General features: G+C 40.4%; 2 protein-coding genes across 5 annotated transcripts in view; both read right to left on the minus strand.

Annotated features, from left to right (window-relative positions):
• The window catches only part of prr12b (proline rich 12b), a 65,664-nt gene extending 57,843 nt beyond the window's left edge, over nt 1–7,821 (minus strand). For 2 of the 4 annotated variants that reach the window (XM_081609641.1, XM_017306256.2), the window contains exon 1: nt 7,548–7,760. In XM_081609641.1, the coding sequence (XP_081465767.1) occupies nt 7,548–7,630 (83 nt within the window). In that variant the 5' untranslated portion in view covers nt 7,631–7,760. Of the gene's footprint in view, nt 1–7,547 lie in introns of all 4 variants that reach the window. The other 2 variants (XM_081609642.1, XM_081609643.1) reach the window with 2 other exon arrangements.
• Nucleotides 7,822–8,232: 411 nt separating this feature from the next.
• prrg2 (proline rich Gla (G-carboxyglutamic acid) 2) overlaps nt 8,233–25,803 on the minus strand; it is a 34,055-nt gene continuing 16,484 nt past the window's right edge. Inside the window, exons 5-7 of the mRNA XM_008415021.3 lie at nt 11,378–11,516; nt 10,360–10,509; nt 8,233–8,583 (exon numbers count right to left, since the gene is read on the minus strand). Coding sequence (XP_008413243.1) covers nt 8,544–8,583; nt 10,360–10,509; nt 11,378–11,516 — 329 coding nt within the window. The 3' untranslated portion in view covers nt 8,233–8,543. The remainder of the gene's footprint in view (nt 8,584–10,359; nt 10,510–11,377; nt 11,517–25,803) is intronic.

Below are 25,803 nucleotides of genomic sequence, written 5' to 3' on the forward strand. Positions count from 1 at the left end.
GTTTTAAAAGGTTTATGTCAGTCTGCCTTATCCCCATCAATACGCTTCCCGACCGCCCTGCACCTTAGGGGTTTAAAAAAAAACGACACGCACATTGCGCAAAACTCTGAAACAGGAGAAGCGGGACATAAAACAGAGCGACGAACTGGATGTGAATTATGACATAAAAACAGAGAATCCGACGTTGAATAGTGAAAAAATCAACACATGATGTGAAACACATGACGATTAGGCAGCGCAGCAGGTGATGAGTGAAAATTACTGAGCATCAATAAATGATACAATAAATTTAGCAACAGGAAAGAAACTAAAGTGGACATAGCAATAAACCAAGAGAGGACAATACTAATCAAAGGAAACTAAATGGAAATGAATGAAGAACAAAATGCAAGAATAAACTAAGAAACTAAAGTAAATACAGAGGAATAAACTGGTATGGCAAGACCTTTCGAGCAATAATTAATATAAAGGACAGAATGGCAAGAATAAACAGACACTATTTCCAGATAAAAGGTAAAATAATATTGCTGAAGTGCCATGGGTTTGTTGAGACCACATCTAATACTGAGAATAAATATATCTTACAGACCATAACAGTAAATAACTTATCACTTATTTATGTTTTTAATTAGATTTGATATATTTATTTCTTCAATATTATTTTTCATGTCAGTGTTTATGTCATGGTGGTGTTCAGTGACTCCATGACACTTTCAATTTGACTCATCAGGATTTGATTAAGAACCAGATTTGTTCTTTGTAATTTCTGTCCAGTAAAACTATTAATCTATAAATCAATAGACAGGTCTATATAAAGATATAATCCATGTTTCTGTCTCATATTTGTATGGCATTAAAAGGACCTGGAACTTTTGTTTTTCCACTGAAAGCTCTGGTTTGCACAGTAAATGCCATGTGGGTGAAGTTTTATGGATGATACTCTGATGTCCCATTCTCCTGAAGGCAGCACAGAGCTGCACCACCAGAAACTGACAAACACTGAAGAGAAGAAGAGTTATTAATGCAGTTACAGTTTTATCCATGTTTTAATGTTGCAGAGCTCAGTCGTTTTGCAAATAGTTCAAAGTTTAAACTGGCATGTTGAACATCTTTTATCTGGTCATTTTGTGTAATATTTAACAACTAGAAAATGGCACAAAATAAGAATATTTTTTCCACTCTGATTGGCTGCTGTTGGGCCTACCAATTTTAACTTGAATGTTCATTGCATTTTTTGTAGACGCCTGTGAAAATAATTTATATTCCCATGACTTTTTTGTTCTCTGGGAAATTATTTTTGATGAGAAATTCAGAAACAAGCATAAAAATCAAAACATCCACAATAATGATAGTAATATTAATGATAAAATAATGGTCAGTGCAAAGTAGCCTACAAATTCTTTGGTGGGGGGCGGTGAGGGACCTGGATAAAGGCTAGGGGGGTGCTGGGCCAAAAAAGGTTGAGAAATACTGGATTAGAAGGAACACAGATTTCATAATAAAACATTTTGTTTATTGAAAACAGAAAAATACAGACGGTTCATGCATATCAATGCTATAAGAACAGCCACATTTTTTAAAACTAATGTGTCACCAGTGCATTTGGCCGGGTGTTCCTGTTCCATAAAGGTGAAGGTCTCTGGTCATCCTGAAGCTGTGAGCACACTGGGAGTCTGAAGGGAAACACTGAGACCAGAGGCCTGCAGGATGGTCTGCTGTGGCAGCTTAACATCTGAAAACATACATGATGGAAACATAAATGAATGTGCTGCGCCAAAAAGCTGTACTTTTGACATGGTGGCGATAGTACCAGTTATGGTAGATCTGAACTTTGGTTTGATGACCTAAATATGAGAAACTTCAGACTGACAGAAGTTAGGTTAAAGCCACTTCTTGTGAAGTTGGTATATTTTTCCTCCAATAGGTTTTCAGGCTTCATATTTATTTCTCGGTTAATAAGCATCTCCTTTCATGAACACAGCGGTGGCTGATTAGCCAATTTAAAATTCGCTCTGCTCATCAGGGTCTTTGAGTCCCTTTTTATTTTTGTAATGGTACCGAAAAGCACAGAAATGCACACACCTTGTTTAAACAATAATTACTGAGATTATTAATTTTGTTGGGCCATTAATTTGAACACGTTTTGTTGATTTTACCCTCAATAAGATGTATTTGATCAGAGGACGTGCTGGTCTCAACATCCTGGCAGCGTTCAGTTTGTCACCTACTGCCGAGATCAACTCAAAACCTTCCGCGATCGTAACTGAGCCCTATTGATTAAATATGACTGTAGTTGGAAAACAAACATCAGCGGTAGCTTACCGTGCAACGTCTGGGCAACCGGAGGATCCTGGACGGACAGCAGCGGTGCATGTCTGAAAGATGGCCTCCGATGCAGATCTCCAAGGCTTGCTACTCTCATTCTTTCAGCTCGATGCTCCATAGAGCTTCCTCTGGATATTGCAGTTCACTTACGATGTACAGTAAAGTCTGCTCCTTATAGTTGGATCACAGCTGGTAGCTACAAAGATGACCCTAACCTTCAATCGTAAGCCAACTTCAGCGGCCGCTTCGTCCAAACTATAAAAACTTCCCACGGTGAAGCTCTGAGTCCATGAGAGCCGCCAACTGAAACACGTTGTCTGAGCGGCCACACGAGAACTAAAGTCAGGAGTAATAACACTATTTCTAATGAAGTTAATGAGCTTCAGCTTATTGATAAACCGTTAGTAGGTCGTCATCTTTCTTGAAGCAAAGTATGGGTGTGACGCTAACAAACCAATTGGGGAAGTTGTAGCCTGATGACGTGCCTCTCCTCATTTACATTTATTTTTTTCTAAGTTTTGCGGGGAAATAGAATGTGATAAATAAGAAAATACTAAATTAATAAGGGAAATTGGAAAATGGGAAAATTAACTATTTTTCAAACAAATGTTAAATGAAAAATAGATAAAAGAAAAATAGGTAAATAAAAGAGGGATATATGAGAAATTGATTAATGAAACTGGGAAATAGAAAATCAGGTTAATGGAAAAGGGAAATTGAAAAATTGTTAAATTAAAAAATAGATTACTGAAAGATGGGTAAATAAATGAAGGGATACATGAAAAATAGATAAATGAAAAAGAGAAATTGAGAAATTTGTACAAAAAATAAATAAAAGAAAAATTGGGTTAATGAAAAGCTAAATTAAAAAATGGTTAAATGAAAAATAGATTAATGAAAAATGGGTAAATGAAAAATAGATAAATGAAAATAAGGAAATTGATCATATGAAAACTAAATCAATGAAAAATTGGGTTAATGAAAAAGCTAAGTTATTTATTTAACAAATTTTTCATTTATTTCACTCATTTTCCTAATTTTTTTTATTTATTTTACTCATTTTTTATTCATTTCACCCATTTATTTATATATTTAATTTTGGCTGAAACGGCTCTCCATACCCATCACTCTGAAATGTGTTGAAAATTATATCAACGTGCCAAACTCAGCTGATCCAACATCAGTGAAAATGTGTGAATGCTTTAGAGCAAGTGGTTCTTAACCTGGGTTCGATGAGTCGGTCTCAGGGGTTCGGCGGAGCCACTGCCGCGAAGGTAAAGACACTTGTGTAAATTCGTGATGACGCCCCGCTTTGCCATCACTTGCCGCAGAGGATCACGTTACATTGCTTAGCCAAACAGAGCTGCGGAGGAGCACTGATTGAAGGAGTTCCACTCTTAGCATGGATTTGAACTTGTCTTTAATTACTTCAGCAAAGCTCACCGTTTTTACCAAATTCTGTAGCTTTTGGTGTACTTCTAAATCTGCTCCTTAGTCGAATCTTTTCGGGATTGGTACTGCCTCTAGTGGCGTGGGGGTGGTAACACAACTAATATAATTACATTACTAAGTCAGAATACCGCAGTCTTTCTTATTTATTAATCATTTTTCATTCTCTTAAGAGCTAATTAAATAATCTAAACAAGACTTTAAAGTGGTTCCAGTTTCTCTAGATGGCCAACCTGTTGAAACTCTAAATACCTTGGGTCATTCCTGGACAGTCAGCTCAACTTTGCTGAAAACACTGACTATATTTTGAAGAACTGTTCTCAGAGACTCTACCTTTTAAGAATAGTTGTTTTTTTCCGCCAATCTTGACACAGTTAGAAAAACCTGTAAGAACTTACTGATAAGAATGAAGAAGACTCACTTATTTTCTATTATGCTTTGCAAATTCAAATAACACCTTCTTGATTTAGTTGTGGCATGCTCTATAGGCTTATGTCTTGAATTTGGGGGCAAATTTTGGGGGAAAAAAATCATATTTTATTTATCACTACAGAAGGGTTCAGTGAATGCGCATATGAAACTGGTGGGTTCGGTACCTCAAAAAAGTAAAGAACCACTGCTTTAGAGGGACAATCTTAAAACTGTATTTTGCAGAGGCTCAGAGTGAATGCTAACCTTTCTAAAATCTTCCTTAAGCTGCAGTAGAGCTAAATCACATTAGCAGGAGGTTCTGTTGTTGTTCTAACAACTTCAGCTTCTAAACTGAAGTTAGTGTATCACCCGTGATTTGATAGATTCCCTGTGTGTGTTTTCCACCTGAAACAGCTTTATGTGACTTTACCTGCTGAGTGGTTGTTGGACCACACTTCTTATGTTAATGGGACAGGGAGATGTCATAATAGGTTGAAAATGAATAAATGTTTTTAAAAATATCAGAAAAATTTCTTTACAATAAATCAAAATTTTGCTACTTGAGCCGCTGCCTAACTGTATCAGTGGTGGGTTGTCTTTTATTTTAGAAATTGCAACTAGATATCCAGCAGACTGCTGCTGCTGCATGATCAACAACAAGTAAATCGAAGCTACACTGGTCCTGAACAGATGTCCTGTTATGTGCCACATATTTTACACACATTAAAGTCCTAAAAGTACATTTAACTGCACCAAAAACATGGTCATACCTTTTAACTCATCTAAACTTCCAGAGAGAATGAAGATATCAGTTATTTCATTTTCATATGATTACAACTTTACTAGAATTTGGTCTTTCCAAATACCAGTGTCTTATATAGAACGCTATTATTATTATTATTATTATTATTATTATTATTAGTTTTATTATTATGATTTTAAAAAGTTTTCACAGTGATAATAGATGCTGTTTTTACAGGAAATATAGACTGCGTACATGAGTAGTGATTGAAGTTGGACCAGCTTATTCACATAACCTGTAATATCAGTGATTCTTGAGAATAGGTCCTATGGATAAAGCACACAATTTGAATAAAGTATACACAAAATATAATTTTTTCAAATATCTGACTAAACTAACCTGGGTCATGTGAGCACAACAATGTATATTTTCCTGGTGTTTGCTGAATATTTTTTTATTTTAAACATTGTAGTAGGTGGCTGGTGTCTTTAAAATCCATTGTCCATGAGCAGAACTCAATACTTTATAATAGTTTAAAACAATTTAAATTATATATTATGACAATTAAGTATACGTAGTCATATAAATAATTATAAAGATATCAATAAATTGAATTAAAAATCATTTTTATACATTTTCCAACTCCATTGAAATTTGTCCCAAATGTTTGTCAACACCGTCAGACATGAAAAGAATGTTTAAAAAAAATCAGGCATTATTGGGGGCCATCAGAACTTCTAAGGACCCCATGACCACTTCCTTTCTCTTCCTTTGCTAGGAGGGCTATTTAGCTCTGGTTAGCTTATGTTATTCTCTAGTTTTTTCTTCTCTTTTATTCCTAAATTGCTCGCCACAACCTTGATGTGTCCACACTATAACTGACAATTTACAAAACTTTGATGAAATTTTGTGAAATAAAAACTTAATTTTGGTATATTGCTAAGATTTCATGGACCTGATGAGCTACAATATGGCCTCCTTCAGAATAACATCATATGAAGTAGTTTGGTATTTCGTCAACTCCAACAGATGTCAACTCCATCAGAGTTTTTGATACTCTTTCGGTGAAATTGTTGACAAATCTCACTTAAATGTGCAATTCATTTTAATGTATTTTACATAAATTGCATTACTTCACATGTATCAAGTTTTTCCTTTTACTCAGTTTGTCACCACTTTCAACTCTGCGTCAACTCCATCACTGACAACTCCGTCAGATGGACTTTTTGTTGTTTTTTGTTTTAAATAATATTTTTTGTTGTTTCTTGAGAAGCATTTGTCTGTAAAAATGAGTAGAAATATCATTAATAGGGTATATTAAAAATAATTAAATATTTTTGTCAGATGGTGATGACAAAGTTCTGGGTCAGGTCGATTAAAAATGTAATTTAAAAAAAATGTTGCAACTGGGAGCCTGCACTTTAGCATTATTACATTTCCAAAATATTATTTGTCATATTTGTATACATAAGCTTGAGAAATAATTAAAAAAATTTGGGGAAAATTAAAGCCCATTTTGTCCCTATTCTTAAGGATCATTGATACATTAACAGTTGGGCCGGAAGACAGTGGAGTAAACCACAATCTCACTCCAATCAGCTTGCATGACTAGATGGTAGACTGATGTGGTTGTCAAGGCGACCGCTAATGTGGACAAAAGCTAACACGGAGCTATGCTAACTTTAACGTGACTCTCAGACCGCCCTTTAAAGACAGTGTGGACGTGAAAGGACGCTGCATTTTATCTGCCTCTCCCCAATTTACAGACACATACCCACAAAGTCTTCCGTGGGCTTGATTAAAAACACGACGTACCCGTCAACGGATAGGTCTCCAGCCTCCTACCGTGGGAAACATCCTGCGAGCAGGAGCCGAAACTATTAACATTGTGGAAGTGTTAGCCCTACCGCGTAAAATTAAACGGCGTGATATCCTGGGCAACGTCGTCTGTCATGTGACATTACTGTAAAGTATTATTCACTGATGAGGAAAGAACGTTCCCACCTTTATGTTCCAGTTGCATCACTTGATTGAGCTCGAGCCGCTCCGCGCACCTCGGCAGGTACACGTCTCGAGCAGAGACAGGGAACTTTTGTTCTCCACTCAGATCAGAAACAGCGTTCTCTTTCACTTGTCAGTGGATCCGTGTCTTGTATTACTTTGCCTGATGGCTGCTGACAGTAAATCTTTTTTAATTTTGAACATATCTAATTAAGTGGCGTTCCAGTACAGCAGCCGGGGAGACCTGTCATGCACTGGTGAAGCCAATAAGCAAGACAAAGGTGCAGCGGAGACAATGCAGTGATGAAACCTGCAAGTCATTTCTCTTATTTTTATTAGTCTCTGCTTGAAACAACCCATCCCCCTTCACATTTCTCCTCTCTTTGGTCTTCAGATCACTATTAACCTTCCAAAGCATTCCATGCATTTTAGTTAGACAGCCCCCGACACCCCTCCCCTTTCCTGGATGACAATACTGCTTGCTGTACCTGAGACTGGTGGCCATGAAGCGCCAGCAGCAGCACCGTGCCTCTGTGGCTGAATGCAGCGGCGCAGGCAGCTCTGTTCACTAGCATTGTTTCATCTTGAGTCTCCCTCCTTCCCACCACCACACGCTTACCTTGCTTTCGTCGATCTGTCGTAACTCCATCCTGTCCCAGCCCCTAGGTCTCCAAATCTTGCTGTGGGATAATTCCTCTCCATGAAAAGAACAGTCTGGATGAAGATGGACAGATAGCGCGCGCGCGCGGTTGAGAGAGAGAGAGAGAGAGAGAGAGAGAGAGAGAGAGAGAGAGAGAGAGAGAGAGAGAGGACCGTCCTCTCTCCTCAGCGCTCGATTCTGTTTATTTCTCTGCTTGACGAGCCTGTAGACTCGGAGAAATGGGGGGGTACAGCAGCCAGGAGCACCTCCTCCCCTCGCCTCTCTTCTCCTATATTTCTCTGTCTATTGTCTGTTGAATTGAGTTGATGGGCCACAGAGCAGATGCTGCGTGTTCTTCGGCTACTTTGATGAGCCAGAGTCTGGATTCAGTCGCACAGCTGCTCCTGCCTCACAAGTACACTGAAGCTATTTTCCCTCATTTTGTTCACAAGACGCCATTTTTCTGAGATGAAAAGACTGAGTTTGGCGTTCACCCTTATCTGTGTAACACATAAATACACTGCATGTCTAACATGTATTGGAAGACTGTAGATTTATATCCCTGTGAGGAAATTATCAAGACTCAGAGCCAACACATATGTAGAGAGATTCAAGGACTCCCAACATTTAGGTGAATATGTGGGACAAATTCAAAACACCTGGACACATGTCTATACATTTATTTTTATAAAACATTGCACTGTGTAAAAATAATGTCAACCTTTTTTTAGTTCTTTTGCATAAATCATCTTGGGGTGAACAGCAGAACCACCAAAACCCACCTCAAAAATAATCATATGAATCTCATATGTGCACATTGTTTAACCAGGTGTGAGCATTCTGGGGTGGATGTGTTCTACCATAAATACGCATTCATCGTGACCAAACAAGTAACAGGAAACAGAAGGCATAAAGTTCTCTCAGTTAGACATCAGGCACAGAAAAAAGACGCTCCGACCAGGGCCACCTTTCTCGTTAGTCATCTCCTGGTACAGTTGGTTCCGATGGCGCCCCCCTGTGGTCAGAGATAGGAAGTATAAGTATAGAATACATAGCAGTCTAGTGTAAGGGCATAAAAGACAGTGGTGTCTGACATGTTAGAAAGTGATGAGGTGATATAAGTGCTACAGAATACAACACAAACCTTCAATCAAATGCATACATACATTAATTATGCGTAACATCATTACAATTTACTGCATATGTGCCTTAGCAGCAGTCCAGTTTGTGTTCATACTGACTTGTCCTCAGAACAATGGAAGAAGGCAGTTTGGTCCAGTGGATTACATTTTCTTCAAAATCAAATGGATGCCAGGGTGTGAGTGCATAATTCACTAGAAACACATGGCATCATGATGCACGATGATAAAAAGGTCCATCCAGTGGAGAGAGTGTGATGGTGTGTTCTACTGAACCTGGGTGGGGAATTCACTCTTTGAGACTGTGGGCTCCCCACGAATGGTTCACAGCCCGTTACAGGAACCTCAAAGGGTATGCGCTCTCACTCGAGATCAGAAACCATCCTGAGCAACAGGAACTATCCTTCATGGATGGTGTATGGTGTTTACGGTGTGCTCAAAGGCACCACCTATTTGTTTTTGTATGCGCTGCATGGGCTGCGTAGAATATGGCTGGCATATTCCGGTGGGTGTAATTGCCTTCTCCAAACTGAGTTCAGATGGAGGCTGGAGTGAATTGGTATGTTGGTGTTGTTGATTCAAAAGGAAGAGAAGAGGGAGCTGGACAGTGGCAGGTTCCTTCCATGGATTCCTAGGAAGTGCTACACATTGTGTAGATCCCTTTATAGAAATCTTATAGAAAACTTTCCACCAAATAAAAACACTTCAGGAATGACCCCACTCCATTTTTGTTTCCATTTTGTGAAGAAAAAAGTTGTGCTCCGTTTTCTTCAGAAGTTTTCATGCTGTTTCCATCAGTGGTCCCTGGTACAGTGCAACTACAAGTGAAGGCCTGAAACAGGTGTCAAAGTGACAGTGTTTCTGCACTGTGTCAAATTAACTCATTTGACACAGTGCAGTTTGAAAGTGAACCGCACCAACTGAAAATGTAACAAGTGTCAAAATGTTGGTCCCCAATCGAACCGAGTCTACTGGTCCACAGATGAAAACACCCACTCACTTGTCTAAGTCCTTACCAGGCATGTCAGTAGATGGGCTACCAAGTTTTGGTAAGTTTGCAGCTGTGCCATAGCCTGCCATATAGATCACACTCAGGTGTACTTCATTTACCAAAGTTGTTAACTTCTGAAAGCAGTTAGTACACTACATATTATTACCGGGTATCCAACTAGATGGGATGACGGTTTGCCACAGTTAACAGACATTTATTCTATGCTATTGTTTTGTATATTTCACATTACAATATATTATGGAAAAGACACATAAATAGTACTATTTCTATCCACCTTGTTTCTGTTTTTCCACATTAAATTCTTTTGAACTCAGATTGAAGTTTTGTGATTGTAACAAATATGAATATGCAGACGGTCTGTTGAGATTAGCCCCCTGTACACTAGGTGGCAGAGTTATTCCACTGAAAACCCATGACATTGCGGTGAACACTGCTATTGAATACTGATGAATGAGGTTGGTGAATGAGCTCTCCAGCCAGGGGTTCCCTGTGTTTTGCCAGTCATGAAAATGTTTAAGAGATGTTCAACAAAGTCTGTTTGCCGTCATAGTATAACTGGGGCCACATTTGTTTTCTTAAGTTCCATCAGAGTATTGAACATATTGGACGTTTGTACATGTTGACTACCCCACCCACTTACCCTGAATAAGGTGGTGGAGGAGCATCATGCTGTCCACTGTGGATCAAAGCTTCATTGTAGCTGGGTAACGGTGGAGGTGGGACCACCACTCCAGACAGGGGCACCGCCTCCAGGACTGGGGCTCCATCTGCTCCCATTCTGACTGGAGCACTAGAGCAGAACAAGGACATCAAATAAAAGTACAGAACTGAGGAAGCTGACTAGCAAAACAATAGAAAGATAGAAATGTTCTAAAATTGGATAAAAATATATTCATTTCATAAACCAATGACATCAGCTTGAATCACATCTGTTTCCTACACATACAGATACATTTACTGCCTGCTTTGCAAATGGGTAAAATCTTGATAAGGTCACATTAAAAAATCCAACCATTAGAGTACATTTATTCAATGGAGAAGGATAATCCACACTAGTGTTTTCATCAAATCACTACAGACACAAATAACTACAGACTGTGTACATCCTTTTATAGAAAACCTGTTTCGAGCAGCCAGTGGCCTCTTTCAGCAGGGTAATGCCTCCTCTATGGGGGAATTTTCTGCCATAATTTGAAAGCACATATTTTCTGTCAGAAAGCAGGACTTCGTGTCTTTCTTCTCAAAACTTGTAATGCTTATACTCAAAACTTCTGCTCTCTTTCAAAGATTCACTGTGCTTTCTCAAATCTTTCTCTTCGCGCTCAGAACTTGTCTGATCACATTTCCGCTTGCAAACATCTGCTCGCTTGAGAATCATTTTCTGCTCACGGTTGGAACAAAAGAGCACCATCACCTGGCAACCTCTCGGGAAGTAGAATGAAAGAGTTATACTGGGTGAGTTTGTTTCCTTCTAGTGGGCGTACCTGTGTGACTACCATTTAATTCAAAGGGCACATCTAGAAGTTTCAGGACTGTGTCCCTCCAGAAATGCTGTTTGAGACCACTGCTTTAGCATCAACTGTGTTTAAAATTGACCTTTTATTTTGATGATTTGTTCTGAATTTTCAGTAAAATTTTGCACTTCGATGTAAACGTACCGGCCAGACCTCGTCCTGGGTTTCTTCTTGCTTTTGTAGCAATAGACTCCAAGGACCGTGGCGATAACAGCTGTCACTACGATGGCCAGGATTCCCGCCACCAACCCAGAAACATCCAAGTTGGAGGTATTTGGATTTGCTAGAACAAAATGTTTGTTACAAACAATAAAAAACAAAACGTGTCTGCACTTTATTGAGCTGATCTGCTTTCATAATTTATCTTTTACTGTGAATTCTCACTTCTTATAACAGTTCTGTTTGCTGGCAACAAAAACTCCCTGAAATTTGTAATATGCAGACAGTTGACTGATGTTTTTGAAGATGAGGTTAAAATGTATTGCTTTTAACCAATAATTCAATAAAAATTATTTCAAGAATAGTTACACAGTTTTCCAAAATCCTAGCAAAACAATGGATTTGGTCTTTCATTTAAGCTTTTTTTTTTTCAACAGACAAGCAAAACTGAAATGATTTAATGGGAATATTCAATTCATTGTTTTACTACATGTATTGTTTTATTCCTGGTTTCTGACTTTGTTTTTAATGGCGCTTGTCTTGGTTTCTAGGAACCTGTTATGTGTTTTTGTTTTGTGTTTTATGGAGAGCCATGTCAGCCAAAGTTAAATAAATGAATGGGTGAAAAAAAATGAGTAAAATAAATCAATAAATGAAGAAAATGAGTAAAATAAATAAAAAGTTAGTTAAATAATTTAGCTTTTTCATTAACCCAATTATTTATTTATTTATTTTTCAAATTATCAATTTCTCAATTTCTCTTTTTCATTAATCTATTTATCCATTTAACCATTTTTCATTTCATTAATCTATTTTTCATTTAACCACTTTTCAATTTCCCTTTTTCATTAACCCAATTTTAAATTTATTTTTCAGATTATCAATTTCTCTATTCCCCTTTTTCATTTATCTATTTTTCACTTGTCCATTTTTCATTCATCCCTTTATCTATTTACCCATTTTTCATTACTCTATTTTTTAATTTAACCATTTTTCAATTTTCTTTTTCCATTAACCCGATTTTCTATTTCCCAGTGTCATTAATCAATTTCTCATATATCCCTTTTTATTTACCCATTTTTCTTTTATCTATTTTTCATTTAACATTTGTTTGACATTTTTTTTAATTTTCCCATTTTCCAATTTCCCTTATTCATTTATTATTTCCTTATTTTCTTATTCATAACATCATATTTTTCCTACAAAACTCGGAAAAAGGGGGACAATAAATGCAAATGCACGTCAGGCTACAACTTCCCCAATTGGTTGGTTAGCGTCACACCCATACTTTGCTTCAAGAAAGATGGCGACCTACTAACGGGTTATCAATAAGCTGAAGCTCATTAACTTCATTAGAAAATAGTGTTATTACTCCTGACTTTAGTTTTTGTGTGGCCGCTCAGACAGAACGTGTTTCAGTTGGCGGCTCTCATGGACTCAGAGCTTCACCGTCGGGGGTCTATATAATTTGGACGAAGCGGCCGCTGAATTTGGCCTACAATTGAAGGTTCGGGACACCTTCGTAGCTACCAGCTGTGATCCAACTATAAGGAGCAGACTTTACTGTACATCGTAAGTGAACTGCAGTATCCAGAAGAAGCTCTATGGAGCATCGAGCTGAGAGAATGGGAGTGGCAAGCCTTGGAGATCTGCATCGGAGGCCATCTTTCAGACATGCGCCACTGCTGTCTGTCCAGGAGTCCTCTGGTTGCCCAGATGTTGCACGGTAAGCTAACGCTGATGTTTGTTTTCCAACTACAGTCATATTTAATCAATAGGGGTGCTCAATTACGATAGTGGAAGGTTTTGAGTTGATCTCGGGAGTAGGTGACAAACTGAACGCCGCCAGGATGTTGAGACCAGCACGTCCTCTGATCCAATATATCTTAAACAAGGTGTTGCGCCTTTCTGTGCATTTCGGTACCATTACCAAAATAAAAAGGGACTTAAAAGGTGCGTTCACACTGCAGCCTGAAGTGACCCAATTCCGATTTTTTTTGACGTAATGAGACCTGTATACAATCTTTTCATGGCAGTGTGAACAGCACAGGTCGGATTCTTTTTTGAATGCGACCCATATCCGATACGTATCCGATTCAAATGCGACCTAATTTCAGGTCGCATTCATACTAACTGAACGTCACTGATTCCCAACAAATCTCACTATTCTGCGTCCTGATACGCACAAGTGGGAAGAAAAAACAACCATGACAGACAGTTTGAGGATTAAGTTGTTAATATGCTGCTCCAGCCGGACAACAACTTCAAATATGTAAGCTAAGCTCCACCGTAGGCCTCCATGTTTACTTCCGCAAACACTGAGCACTACTACTTCTTTTTATGGCAATTGGTAGAACACTGAGAACGCTGACGCTATTGCGTCCTCTAGTGCGCATGCGGGACACTTTCAGGTGGTTTTCCCGTCAGACTGCAGAACGCATACAGGTCGCATTTAGTGGCAGTGTGAACGACCCCGGCGAAAAAATTGGAATTGCCAAAAAATTGGAATTGGGTCACTTCAGGCTGCAGTGTGAACGCACTCAAAGACCCTGATGAGCAGAGCAGAAGTTTAAATTGGCTAATCAGTCACCGCTGTGTTCATGAGAGGAGATGCTTGTTAACCGTGTCGAGAAAAGTCGAGCTCATCCCACTTCCCCATGCTGGAGATTTTAGTTTAATAGTAATAATAAATAAAATTACCTTAAAATTAATTACACAGGTGACATCAAGACCCAACAGTAGAGTCAGACGGTAATAAAATTAATCTGGTTGTGTTTGTTGTTATTGTGTCAGTGTTTGCTGCATCACAAACACTGACACTGTGTTTGCTAAGAGCTGCTCTAGCTTGTCTGGAGCAGCTCTTAGACAAGCTCAACAAGATGATCCAGTAATTAGCGAAGTATTGAGATGTGTTAGTGCACAGGAAAAGCCAAAACATGGCTGGCACAAGGGCAATAGGAGGGTTGCTGCTCTAATGAGACAAAAACACAGATTATATATCCACCGCAAAACAGAAAGTCGCTCACAACTCCTTCTACCACAGATATATCATGTCATGCACTTGTTTTTAAGGAGCTTCATGAGGAGATGGGTCATCTTGGAGTTGAGAGGGTGTTGCATCTCGTCAGAGATCGCTTCTATTGGCCTAACATGCAAGGTGATGTCGAGCACTATGTCACAGTAACTTTTTGAAACTCTAATGAACTTTTAGGAATACTCTTCCTATGCTGAACTTTTTACTTTTACTCAAGTCATTTTATTATGAAGCATCACTATTCTTATTTAAACAAAATTTTCATTATGTCTTTAAAATACCAAAATTTCCACTGAAGTTTATATTTTGGGCCCTCTAATTAATGTTTTTTAGATATGAAATAATTGATAACTTGATCAGTTACTCAGTACTTGTATACACTTTCTTACCAAATGCTTCTTTACTCTTGTGTAATTGAGTAAATGTAATTAGTCACTCCTAGACTCTGCCCTTCTGAGGAAACAGGAGAAGGAACTATTAAGGAAATAAATTAATCTTATCTTGATATTAAACATTGTTTCAATTAAAAAATGAATCATAACACCCAGACCATATTCTGTTATGCTTATTCAAGGGCGAAGGAACAGAATGACTGTGGAGATTCTGGCTGACAGAGGGACCACGGCTGACACGGCGAACAGTGAGGAGAACCGTCTGCACTGTGAGCAGCACCAGAACTCCTGATGGGTCTCCTTCAGGAAGAAGCAGAGAGACGGCCGACCTCCACAGAAAAGAGTTCACCCAAACATCAGAGGAAAAATGAATGGTGGTGCTCAAACAGAGCAGCCTCTTTTCTTAAACTCAACACACACAGGGTGTTGTGGCCCTGATTAAAAACTTGCTAACTTCAATTTAACTGAAACACAGAACATCCAGAAATGTGATTAACTTCAGCTATAAAGTGAAAATGACACAGTGAGATGAAAACATTTGTCTATGTCACTCTGTTATACAGGCAGAATTACAGGCCGATCTCCAACCTCCCATTCATCAGCAAAATTATTGAAAAAGCAGTTTTTAAACAATTAAATAACTTCCTAACAATAATGAATTGCTTTGACTCCTTCCAGTCTGGTTTTCGTGCTCACCACAGCATGGAGACGGCCCTTGTAAAAGTGTTCAATGATGTCCATATAAATACAGACTGTGGGAGAACCACAGTGCTGGTTCTGTTGGACCTCAGTGCAGCTTTCGACACTGTTGACCACGACATTCTACTGAATCGACTGGAGAGTTGGCTCGGACTCTCCAGTCCAGTGCTCCACTGGTTTGAATCTTACATAAGAAACAGGGATTTCTTTGTTTCAATCGGAAACAAAGAAATCATCAGAGAGATCAAAGGTCACATGTGGGGTACCCCAAGGTTCAATCCTAAGACCCCTTCTTTTCAACATTTATATGCTCCCACTGGCTAAGGTTATAACAGGACATAGGATTACCTACCACAATTATGCGGATGATACACAGCTCTACATCACGATGTCACCAGGTGACTCTCAACCCATCCAATCACTGAATAGATGCTTAGAACAGATCAATGTGTGGATGTGCCAAAACTTTCTCCAGCTGAACAGAAACAAAACTGAAGTTATTATCTTTGGACCTAAAGAGGAGCGAACCTAAATCAATGAGCAGCTTCAGTTATCACAACTAAAAACCAGCGATCAGCCCGAAACCTGGGAGTAGTGATGGACTCTGACCTGAACCTTCAGAGCCACATTAAGACAGTCACAAAGTCGGCCTTCTATCACCTGAAGAACATCTCCAGGATTAGAGGACTTATGTCTCAGCAGGATCTAGAGAAACTCATCCATGCGTTTATCTTTAGCCGCATTGATTACTGCAACAGCGTCTTCACAGGTCTGACTAATAAATCAAACAGCTGCAGCTGATCCAGATGCTGCTGCTCGCGTTCTCACTAAAACCAGGAAGATAGAGACATAACACCAGTTTTAAAGTCCCTACACTGGCTCCCTGTAGCTCAGAGAATAGACTTTAAAATACTATTGTTAGTTTACAAATCACTGAACGGTTTAGCACCACAATACATTAAAGATCTGTTATTGCTGTACCAACCATCTAGACCCCTCAGATCTTCTGGTTCTGCTCTGCATCCCCAGAACCAGAACCAAACAAGGAGAAGCAGCATTCAGCCTCTATGCACCACAAATCTGGAACAAACTTCCAGATAACTGTAAAACAGCTGAAACACTGGGTGCCTTTAAAAATAAACTTAAAACCCACCTGCTTAGAGTTGCTTACGGCTACATTAGGATTAGAGTGCTGGTTTTGATGTCTTTGATGTTTTTATCTTTACATTTTATTTCCTTATTCTCACTGTTTATGTTTTAATGAAGGTTTTAAGGTGTGAGTACCCTTGTTAGATGGCATTCCTTTTCTCTTTCTCACCGTTTATTCCTGTTTTTATTTTAATTATGTAAAGCACTTTGAAATGTCTTGCCAGTGAAATGTGCTATACAAATAAAATTTTATTGATTGATTAACATTAACATTTTACATTTTAAAGTGTTTGTTCCAGAGCGCCTGATGCAAACAACAGCATTCATTTCTAGCATGTTGTACATACAAGGTACTCCACTTTAGCTTTATGTTGAAGAATCTTCAGTGTAATGAAACCAAAAAATAAAACAGGTCCAAAACTTTCAATCTGTATTCTATTTTCTTTGTTCTATGAAGACTGTTTCGTTTATTTTAAGCCACAAACAAACGATCCATTTTATTGTCTCTGGGACACAAAAACATGAGATTTGATTAAATTAGAACTACACAGATGAGAAGGAACACAGATTTCATAATAAAACATCCATCCATCCATCCATCCATTTTCTTCCGCTTATCCGGGGTCGGGTCGCGGGGGCAGCAGCTTCAGAAGGGAGGCCCAGACTTCCCTCTCCCCAGCCACTTCTTCCAGCTCCTCCGGGGGAATCCCAAGGCGTTCCCAGGCCAGCCGAGAGACGTAATCCCTCCAGCGTGTCCTGGGTCTTCCCCGAGGCCTCCTCCCGGTGGGACGTGCCCGGAACACCTCACCAGGGAGGCGTCCAGGAGGCATCCTTACCAGATGCCCGAGCCACCTCAACTGGCTCCTCTCGACGTGGAGGAGCAGCGGCTCTACTCTGAGTCCCTCCCGGATGACCGAGCTTCTCACCCTATCTCTAAGGGAGAGCCCAGCCACCCTGCGGAGGAAACCCATTTCGGCCGCTTGTACCCGTGATCTCGTTCTTTCGGTCATGACCCAAAGCTCATGACCATAGATGAGGGTGGGAACGTAGATCGACCGGTAAATCGAGAGCTTCGCTTTTTGGCTCAGCTCTCTCTTCACCACGACGGACCGGTACAGCGCCCGCTTCACGGCAGACGCTGCCCCAATCCGCCTGTCGATCTCCCGCTCCCTTCTTCCCTCATTCGTGAACAAGATCCCCAGATACTTAAACTCCTCCACTTGAGGCAGGACGACCCCCCTGACCCGGAGAAGGCACTCTACCCTTTTCCGGCTCAAGACCATGGCCTCGGATTTGGAGGCACTGAGCCTCATCCCGGCCGCTTCACACTCGGCTGCGAACCGCTCCAGTGAGAGCTGCAGATCACGTTCCGATGAAGCCAACAGGACCACATCATCCGCAAAAAGCAGAGATGCGATCCTAAGGCCACCAAAACGGATTCCCTCAACACCTCGGCTGCGCCTAGAAATTCTGTCCATAAAAGTAATGAACAGAATCGGTGACAAAGGGCAGCCTTGGCGGAGTCCAACTCTCACCGGAAACGAGCCCGACTTACTGCCGGCAATGCGGACCAGACTCTGACACCGGTCATACAGGGACCTGACAGCCCGTATCAAAGGGCCCGGTACCCCATACTCCCGGAGTACTCCCCACAGGGCCCCCCGAGGGACACGGTCGAACGCCTTCTCCAAGTCCACAAAACACATGTAGACTGGTTGGGCGAACTCCCATGCACCCTCCAGGACCCCGCTGAGGGTGTAGAGCTGGTCCAGCTCTACAAATATAATAAAACATATTTTGTTTATTCAAAACAGTAAAATACAGACGGTTCTTGCATATCAATGCTATAAGAACAGCCACATTTTTTAAAATGAATGTGTCACCAGTGCATTTGGCCGGGTGTTCCTGCTCCAGAAAGGTGAAGGCCTCTGGTCATCCTGAAGCTGTGAGCCCACTGGGAGTCTGCAGGGAAACACAGAGACCAGAGGCCTGCAGGATGGTGTGCTGTGACAGCTTAACATCTGAAAACATACATGATAGAAACACTAATGAATGTGTTGCACCAAAAAGCTGTACTTTCGACCTGGTGGCGATCACCTGCTGGCCTCAAAGCCAGTCAGTTATGGTAGATCTGAAGTTTGGTTTGATTGCCTAAATATGAGAAACTTCAGACTGACAGGAATTAGGTTAAAGCCACATCTTGTGAAGTTGGTATATTTTTTGTCCAACAGGATCCAGAGGAATCGCAACAAACCAGAAGTTGGACTAGAATTTATTTCAATGTCATTTGTGAATGTCAGCTTCTCATTTTCAACAGTGGAGCTTTAAAAGTTGAAAGGTTATTTTGGAGAGTTTCATCGCATCAATATTTCCACTAAATAAATAGCATGTTTGATACAGGAAAAGCCTCTCAGACTCAAAGCAAGATGCCAGAGCCCACAAAACTTTTAAAAAATATATTTATTTACTTTCACATAATTATTGCGGTAGAAGCCATTTGTTTGTTACTTAATGAAATATACTCGCAGACGAACGAGGTAGTTAGTCCAAGTTAGTCATTTATTGAAGTTGAGAAACTACAGAGGCTGTGATGCATCACAGCAAAGATAAACAAAGGTAAAACAACTGCGATCGACTCTAAACCTCTTCTACTTTTTTACTCTCGTCTCTTTGTCATTTAATCAACCTGTTGCCGTGGAAATCGCCTGCGACCCACAAACCCAGCAGAGATTAGTTAAAAACACAACGGATCCTTTAAGATATTAGGTTTTCAGGCTTTGTATTTATTTCTCGGTTAACAAGCATCTCCTCTGATGAACACACTGCAGTGGCTGATTAGAAAATTTAAACTTCTGCTCTGCTCATCGGGTTCTTTGGGTGAGTTCACACTGCAGCCTGAAGTGACCCAATTCCGATTTTTTAGAAATTCCTATTTTTTCGCCGGGGTCGTTCACACTGCCACTAAATGCGACCTGTATGCGTCCTGCAGTCTGAACGGGAAAACCACCTGAAAGTGTCCCGCATGCGCACTAGAGGGCGCAATAGCGTCAGCGTTCTCAGTGTTCTACCAATTGCCATAAAAAGAAGTAGTAGTGCTCAGAGTTTGCAGAAGTAAACATGGAGGCTTACGGTGGAGCTTAGCTTACATATTTGAAGTTGTTGTCCGGCTGGAGCAGCATATTAACAACTTAATCCTCAAACTGTCTGTCATGGTTGTTGTTTTTCTTCCCGCTTGCGCGTATCAGGACGCAGAATAGTGAGATTTGTTGAGAATCAGTGACGTTCAGTTAGGATGAATGCGACCTGAAATTAGGTCGCATTAGAATCGGATACGTATCGGATATGGGTCGCATTCGAAAAAGAATCCGACCTGTGATGTTCACACTGCCATGAAAAGATTGGATACAGGTCGCATTGCATCAAAAAAATCGGAATTGGGTCACTTCAGGCTGCAGTGTGAACGCACCTTTTAAGTCCCTTTTTATTTTGGTAATGGTACCGAAATGCACAGAAAGGCGCAACACCTTGTTTAAGATATATTGGATCAGAGGACGTGCTGGTCTCAACATCCTGGCGGCGTTCAGTTTGTCACCTACTCCCGAGATCAACTCAAAACCTTCCACTATCGTAATTGAGCACCCCTATTGATTAAATATGACTGTAGTTGGAAAACAAACATCAGCGTTAGCTTACCGTGCAACGTCTGGGCAACCGGAGGACTCCTGGATGGACAGCAGCAGCGCATGTCTGAAAGATGGCCTCCGATGCAGATCTCCAAGGCTTGCCACTCTCATTCTCTCAGCTCGATGCTCCATAGAGCTTCCTCTGGATACTGCAGTTCACTTACGATGTACAGTAAAGTCTGCTCCTTATAGTTGGATCACAGCTGGTAGCTATGAAGGTGTCCCGAACCTTCAATTGTAAGCCAACTTCAGCAGCCGCTTCGTCCAAATTATATAAACCCCGGACGGTGAACCTCTGAGTCCATGAGAGCCGCCAGCTGAAACACGTTCTATCTTAGCGGCCACACAAAAACTAAAGTCAGGAGTAATAACACTCTTTTCTAATGAAGTTAATGAGCTTCAGCTTATTGATAACCCGTTACTAGGTTGCCATCTTTCTTGGAGCAAAGTACAGTGTGACGCTAACCAACCAATTGGGGAAGGTGTAGCCTGATGACGTGCCTCTCCTCATTTGCATTTATTTTTTCCCCCTTTTTCCGAGTTTTGTGGGGAAAATAGAATGTGATAAATAAGAAAAGAAGGAAATAGTAAATGAATAAGGGAAATTGGAAAATGGGAAAATTAAAAAAATTTCAAACAAATGTTAAAAGAAAAATAGATAAAAGAAAAATGGGAAATAAAAAAGGGATATATGAGAAATTGATTAATGAAACTGGGAATTAGAAAACCAGGTTAATGGAAAAAGAAATTTTAAAAATGGTTAAATTAAAAAATAGATAATGAAAAAAGGGTAAATAGAGATAAATGAAAAATTGACAAATGAAAAATAGATAAATGAAAAAGGGGAATAGAGAAATTGATAATCTGAAAATTAAATGAAAATTGCGTTAATGAAAAAGGGAAATTGAAAAGTGGGTTAAATGAAAAATAGATTAATGAAAAATGGTTAAATGGATAAATGAAAACCAGATAATGAAAAAGAGAAATTAATATGAAAAAGAAATAAATGAAAAATTGGATTAATGAAAAAGTTAAATTATTTATTTTACTCATTTTATTTATTTCACCCATTTATTTATTTACCATATTTTCCGCACTACAAGGCGCACCGTATTATAAGGCGCATAGAATAGATGCTACAGTTTGGGTTGCCTTACTCTATTATTACACATCCACATTTGTAAAGAAGAGGTACCCTAGTACTTTATATACTAGGGTACCCCAGTCATTGTCACGGTGTTGTGATATTGTGTCCAACTGCTTTCTGGGTAACACAGATAAGCTGCCGCCGCAGTCTCTGTCTCTCTTCCCCCGCCCCCCTGGCTTTAAATGTATTATCAAACTTTGTTATCAAACCAGCGTTCTGACAACTATCCCAGCATGCACCGCGCACTTCTTCTACGGGGGAAAATGAAGTCGGCGGCTGCTTACCGTAGTTGCTAGACCTGTTGTGGCTCAATATTGGTCCATATATAAGGCGCACTGTCAGCTTTTGAGGAAATTGAAGGTTTTCAAGTGCACCTTATAGTGCGGAAAATACGGTATTTAATTTTGGCTGAAATGGCTCTCCACAGTGTTTTAGTCTTTTCTCAAGATGTAATTTGGTTACCTAGAAATTTATTTAGCTTTAATAACACTATTTTCTGAATTATTTTGCATTTGCAATTGCTGGGTTTCAGATGACGTAGCACCGACGTCACCCAATGCACATGAAGGGCCAGAAGTAAATTCAGCCCATTTATTTCTGTTGCTCCAACCATTCAAATAGAGAGAAAGATAAGTTATTTTTGTGTTTCGAAGGTAGTTGGTCGCAAGGGAGTTAATTTTAAAAGAACTTACTGAAAAAAGAGGAGAAAAGTGGATCAAGAATCCACAGCTAAAAGCAGGAGGTGCAGAAACTAACAATGCCAGAGTTTGCCCTTGGTACCCACAGTTACTGGAAGGCCTTCTCTTTTCTAGTGCTAAGAATAATGCCCAAACTTACATGTGAATGCCAGACTGTCTTATTCAATAAATTAGGATTTATGTCCTGATCAGGGCTTGTCAGATTAATAGTACCTTTCGAAAACAATCTTTAAGGAGGTAATAAACAGACTAAGAAATATAAATATGTTAAAACGGAAGTAATCTAAGTAATCTATATAATGTCTTTCACTTGGTGATGGAACTGCTGACAAAGGAATTTTCCAGTCATATGGAATCAACCTGTTGTTGGGTTCTATGTTTCTGTGTATTTGTTTCTTGGTTTTTTTCTGTGTCCTGTTCCCCTGTGAGTCTCTGTGATGTCCTGTCTTCCCTGTTGATTGTTCCCAGGTGTTTCTCGTTCCCTGATTACCCTCCTTGTGTATTTAAACCCACCTGTTGTCTTTGTTTGTTGTCGGTTCCTCGTCGTTTGCACCTTGTCATCGTCTGTCTCTTACTTTGGAATTTATTCAATAAACATCTTCATTATGACAACCTGGGTTTGCCTGCGTCTCCCTCATCGCTCACCACCACCGATCATGGCAGTAGGACCCGACCACTACATGACTGTAGGACCCGACCACAACCGAGGTGAGGACGCCAGCGCTATGGCCCGCGAGGTGTGGGTCCAGCAGCAGCTGGAGTTGGTGCGACGGAATCTCTATAGGGATGTAGAGATCCTGAATTCTCCCCTGCTGGTGGAGGAATTGGGTCTAACCTCCGACCTGGACTCACTAGGAGACGGAGTGAGTTCAGGTCGTCCCTCCATCCTTGGGCCTCCCCCGAGTTTTATGGACTAGCTCCTCCCAGCCCAACGCGTTGGAGGGGATCGCGGCTGGTGATTTGCCCTCCCGGGTGTGGACCACGCCTCTACTGCCACCCTGAGCCGCTGGAAATCCCGGCCCCTGGGTCACGCCATCACCACCGCCTTGAGTAGCTGGAGATCCCGGCCCCTGGGCGAAACCCCCGCTGCTTTCAGCCGCCGCCTGTCCCTGCGTCGAGGCGGAGCTCACCGCAGCAGCTGCCTGTCCCCGCACCAAGGCGATAAGCACCTCTACCGCTGCCACCAGTCCCAGCACCGAGGCAGCGTCACTCCCAGCTGCCGCAGGTCCTAGTGCCCGCTGCTAATAGGCAGCCCCCAGAGTCTGCAGCTTCTCTGACTCCCTGTGCCCCGTCCGAGCTTCCTAGTGCCCCGTCCGAGCTTCCCACACAAAAAAGGACTGACAAACACCAAACAGAACATTCTGTCCGTTACAGATTTATGTTTTTGAATTTCCATTTTGCAATCATTAGGAAGAGATCGCCTGAATATTAGCGGTGGTTGATTAGCCATCTTAAACACCTGCACTTCTGATTATCTGTCAGAAAATGTATGTGGGCCGCCTTATTTTTGTGTTAATTGAACCGAAATACTCCGAACTGTGCAGTAAGTATCTGTACTTTCTACTTCACTACATTTCTACAAAACTGTCGCGTTACTCGTTACATCCAAGTTGCATTGCACTTTTTTTCCGTTAAAATGTGAAGTTCAAGGACTTAAGGTGGCGTCGTAAAGTCCGAGCAATAACGTGACTTACGTGTCTGTTGTCACCCATCGCCTCCCTCTTTACTCGCACGTGGCGCTCCAAGACATGCGCAGTGGTTTTCTCTGAGCGGGAGAAGATGTCTGTCTAATTGTCAGTAATATAATAGCGCTGCATAAATCATAAGATATGGCGACAAGTAAAATCAGCAGCGCGCTTTCACAGACGGTGGGGACTTCGTCCAACTTTTAGCGTCACTTGGAAGGAAAGCTTAAAGAAAGGTAAGCTCCGTGGACTTGATGCTAGCAAAGCTAGCTGTACAGAGACACATGTTGCATGCGCTGAATTATTGTGTGGAGGTATTGACTGAGGTGTGGCAAATATGGGACAACGTTGTGACCAAAGTGCAATATATAGTAATATGACATTCAGAAACGATACGATTCTTCTGGACGGATCTTTACTAAGGTTGAAAGGACTGAAGCCTCACTGAGAGCCGTTCTTTGTTCTTGTAATGCTGTGCGTACACTGCAGTAGCTATTATTTTATTTCATTAAAAAAAATTTTTTTATATATATATATATTATTTATTTATTTAATGGCGAATAAATAAAATAAGAACGAAGAGCATGCTCATTGCTCTTTGATAGTTTTCATCTCCTGTCATGCTGGCAGACGTTGCAGCAGGAGGGAGGATGAAAACAGTCACGGTGCTCCTTCTGCTTGGTTACTTCTTGCTTATTGCGCCTTGGATAGTGTTCATAGTTGAGTGTTGTTTACCGTTAATGCATTGCCTTAATTACTATGTTTGATGGTGTAGACAGTTGTGGTTTTTGACATGGGCAGTATGGGCAACCGCCCAGGGCGTTATTTTTTTTTAGGGATGGCAATAGATCTCATAGAGATGAAAGCAAAACAGAATGAAGAAGAGTTTGAATTGATACTGGTTAAATTTATTTCAGCTCTAAGTATTTAATATCTAGGTGTTTTTATGGGAATGTGGATCTTTCAGATCAATTTGAGAAGCAATTTTGATAGGTACACTTAATTTTATTGCGTCACATAGTGCTGATCTTGGTCTTGATTTGGTCTCGGGTTCGGTGGTCTAGACTACAACTCTGCTACGTGGCTCCTTGGTTCCATGTCCTCCCCTGCCCACCCTTTCAGTTGGATTTCTTTCAATATAGAAGCCACTAGGGGCAAAAAAAGTGAAGTTCATGCTATGTTAGGACAGGAGACGAGATGTTTCCATCCCTGAAATTATGATGCATAGAATCACATATCTAAGTCTAAACTATGTTACAGAGTAAACACAATAAAAACATGCTTTATCTGTGGTATTGCTCATTAAAATGGCACATTACTGATGTATTAAAATTAAATATGATTGATTAAATACATAAATACATAATGATATTAGCAATTAGGTAATGCATTCAGCAAATACCTTTTACTTTTAATACTTAAGTATTTTTAAAAGCCAGTACTTTTTTACTTTTACTTAAGTAAAATGTTAATGTGGTACTTTTACTTTTACTTGAGTACATTTTTGTCTGTATTTGTACTTTTACTTGAGTAAATTTTTTGAGTACTTTCTCCACCACTGGCGCACAGCAAGTCACGTGATGTCCATCCACTACTGAGGAGACTTGCCATGTACGTTTTACAAATGAATTCTAAAAAGCATTATCTGGCTGTTAATGCTTTGAATACAGCGTGCAGCTGCTGCCGAGTTACGTAGATGCAGGCACATAAAGAAAAAAAGGTGCAGAAAATATTGGTGGGAACTGTCCCCTTCATGCCAGAGTTGGTGGGAACATGTCCACACCAGTCCTTCAGGAAGTTAAGTGTCTTCGTGTCTGGCCACCAACTATACTTGCCAAGCAGGGGCGATTCTAGGACCTGTCCTTCAGGGGTGCTTAGCCTCCAGCAGGGCTAAGACCCATGAAAAGATACTCGTTGGTGCAGT

This window comes from Poecilia reticulata, chromosome 8 (genome assembly GCF_904066995.2).
Source record: "Poecilia reticulata chromosome 8, P_reticulata-male-v2, whole genome shotgun sequence".
Classification (NCBI taxonomy): domain Eukaryota; kingdom Metazoa; phylum Chordata; class Actinopteri; order Cyprinodontiformes; family Poeciliidae; genus Poecilia; species Poecilia reticulata.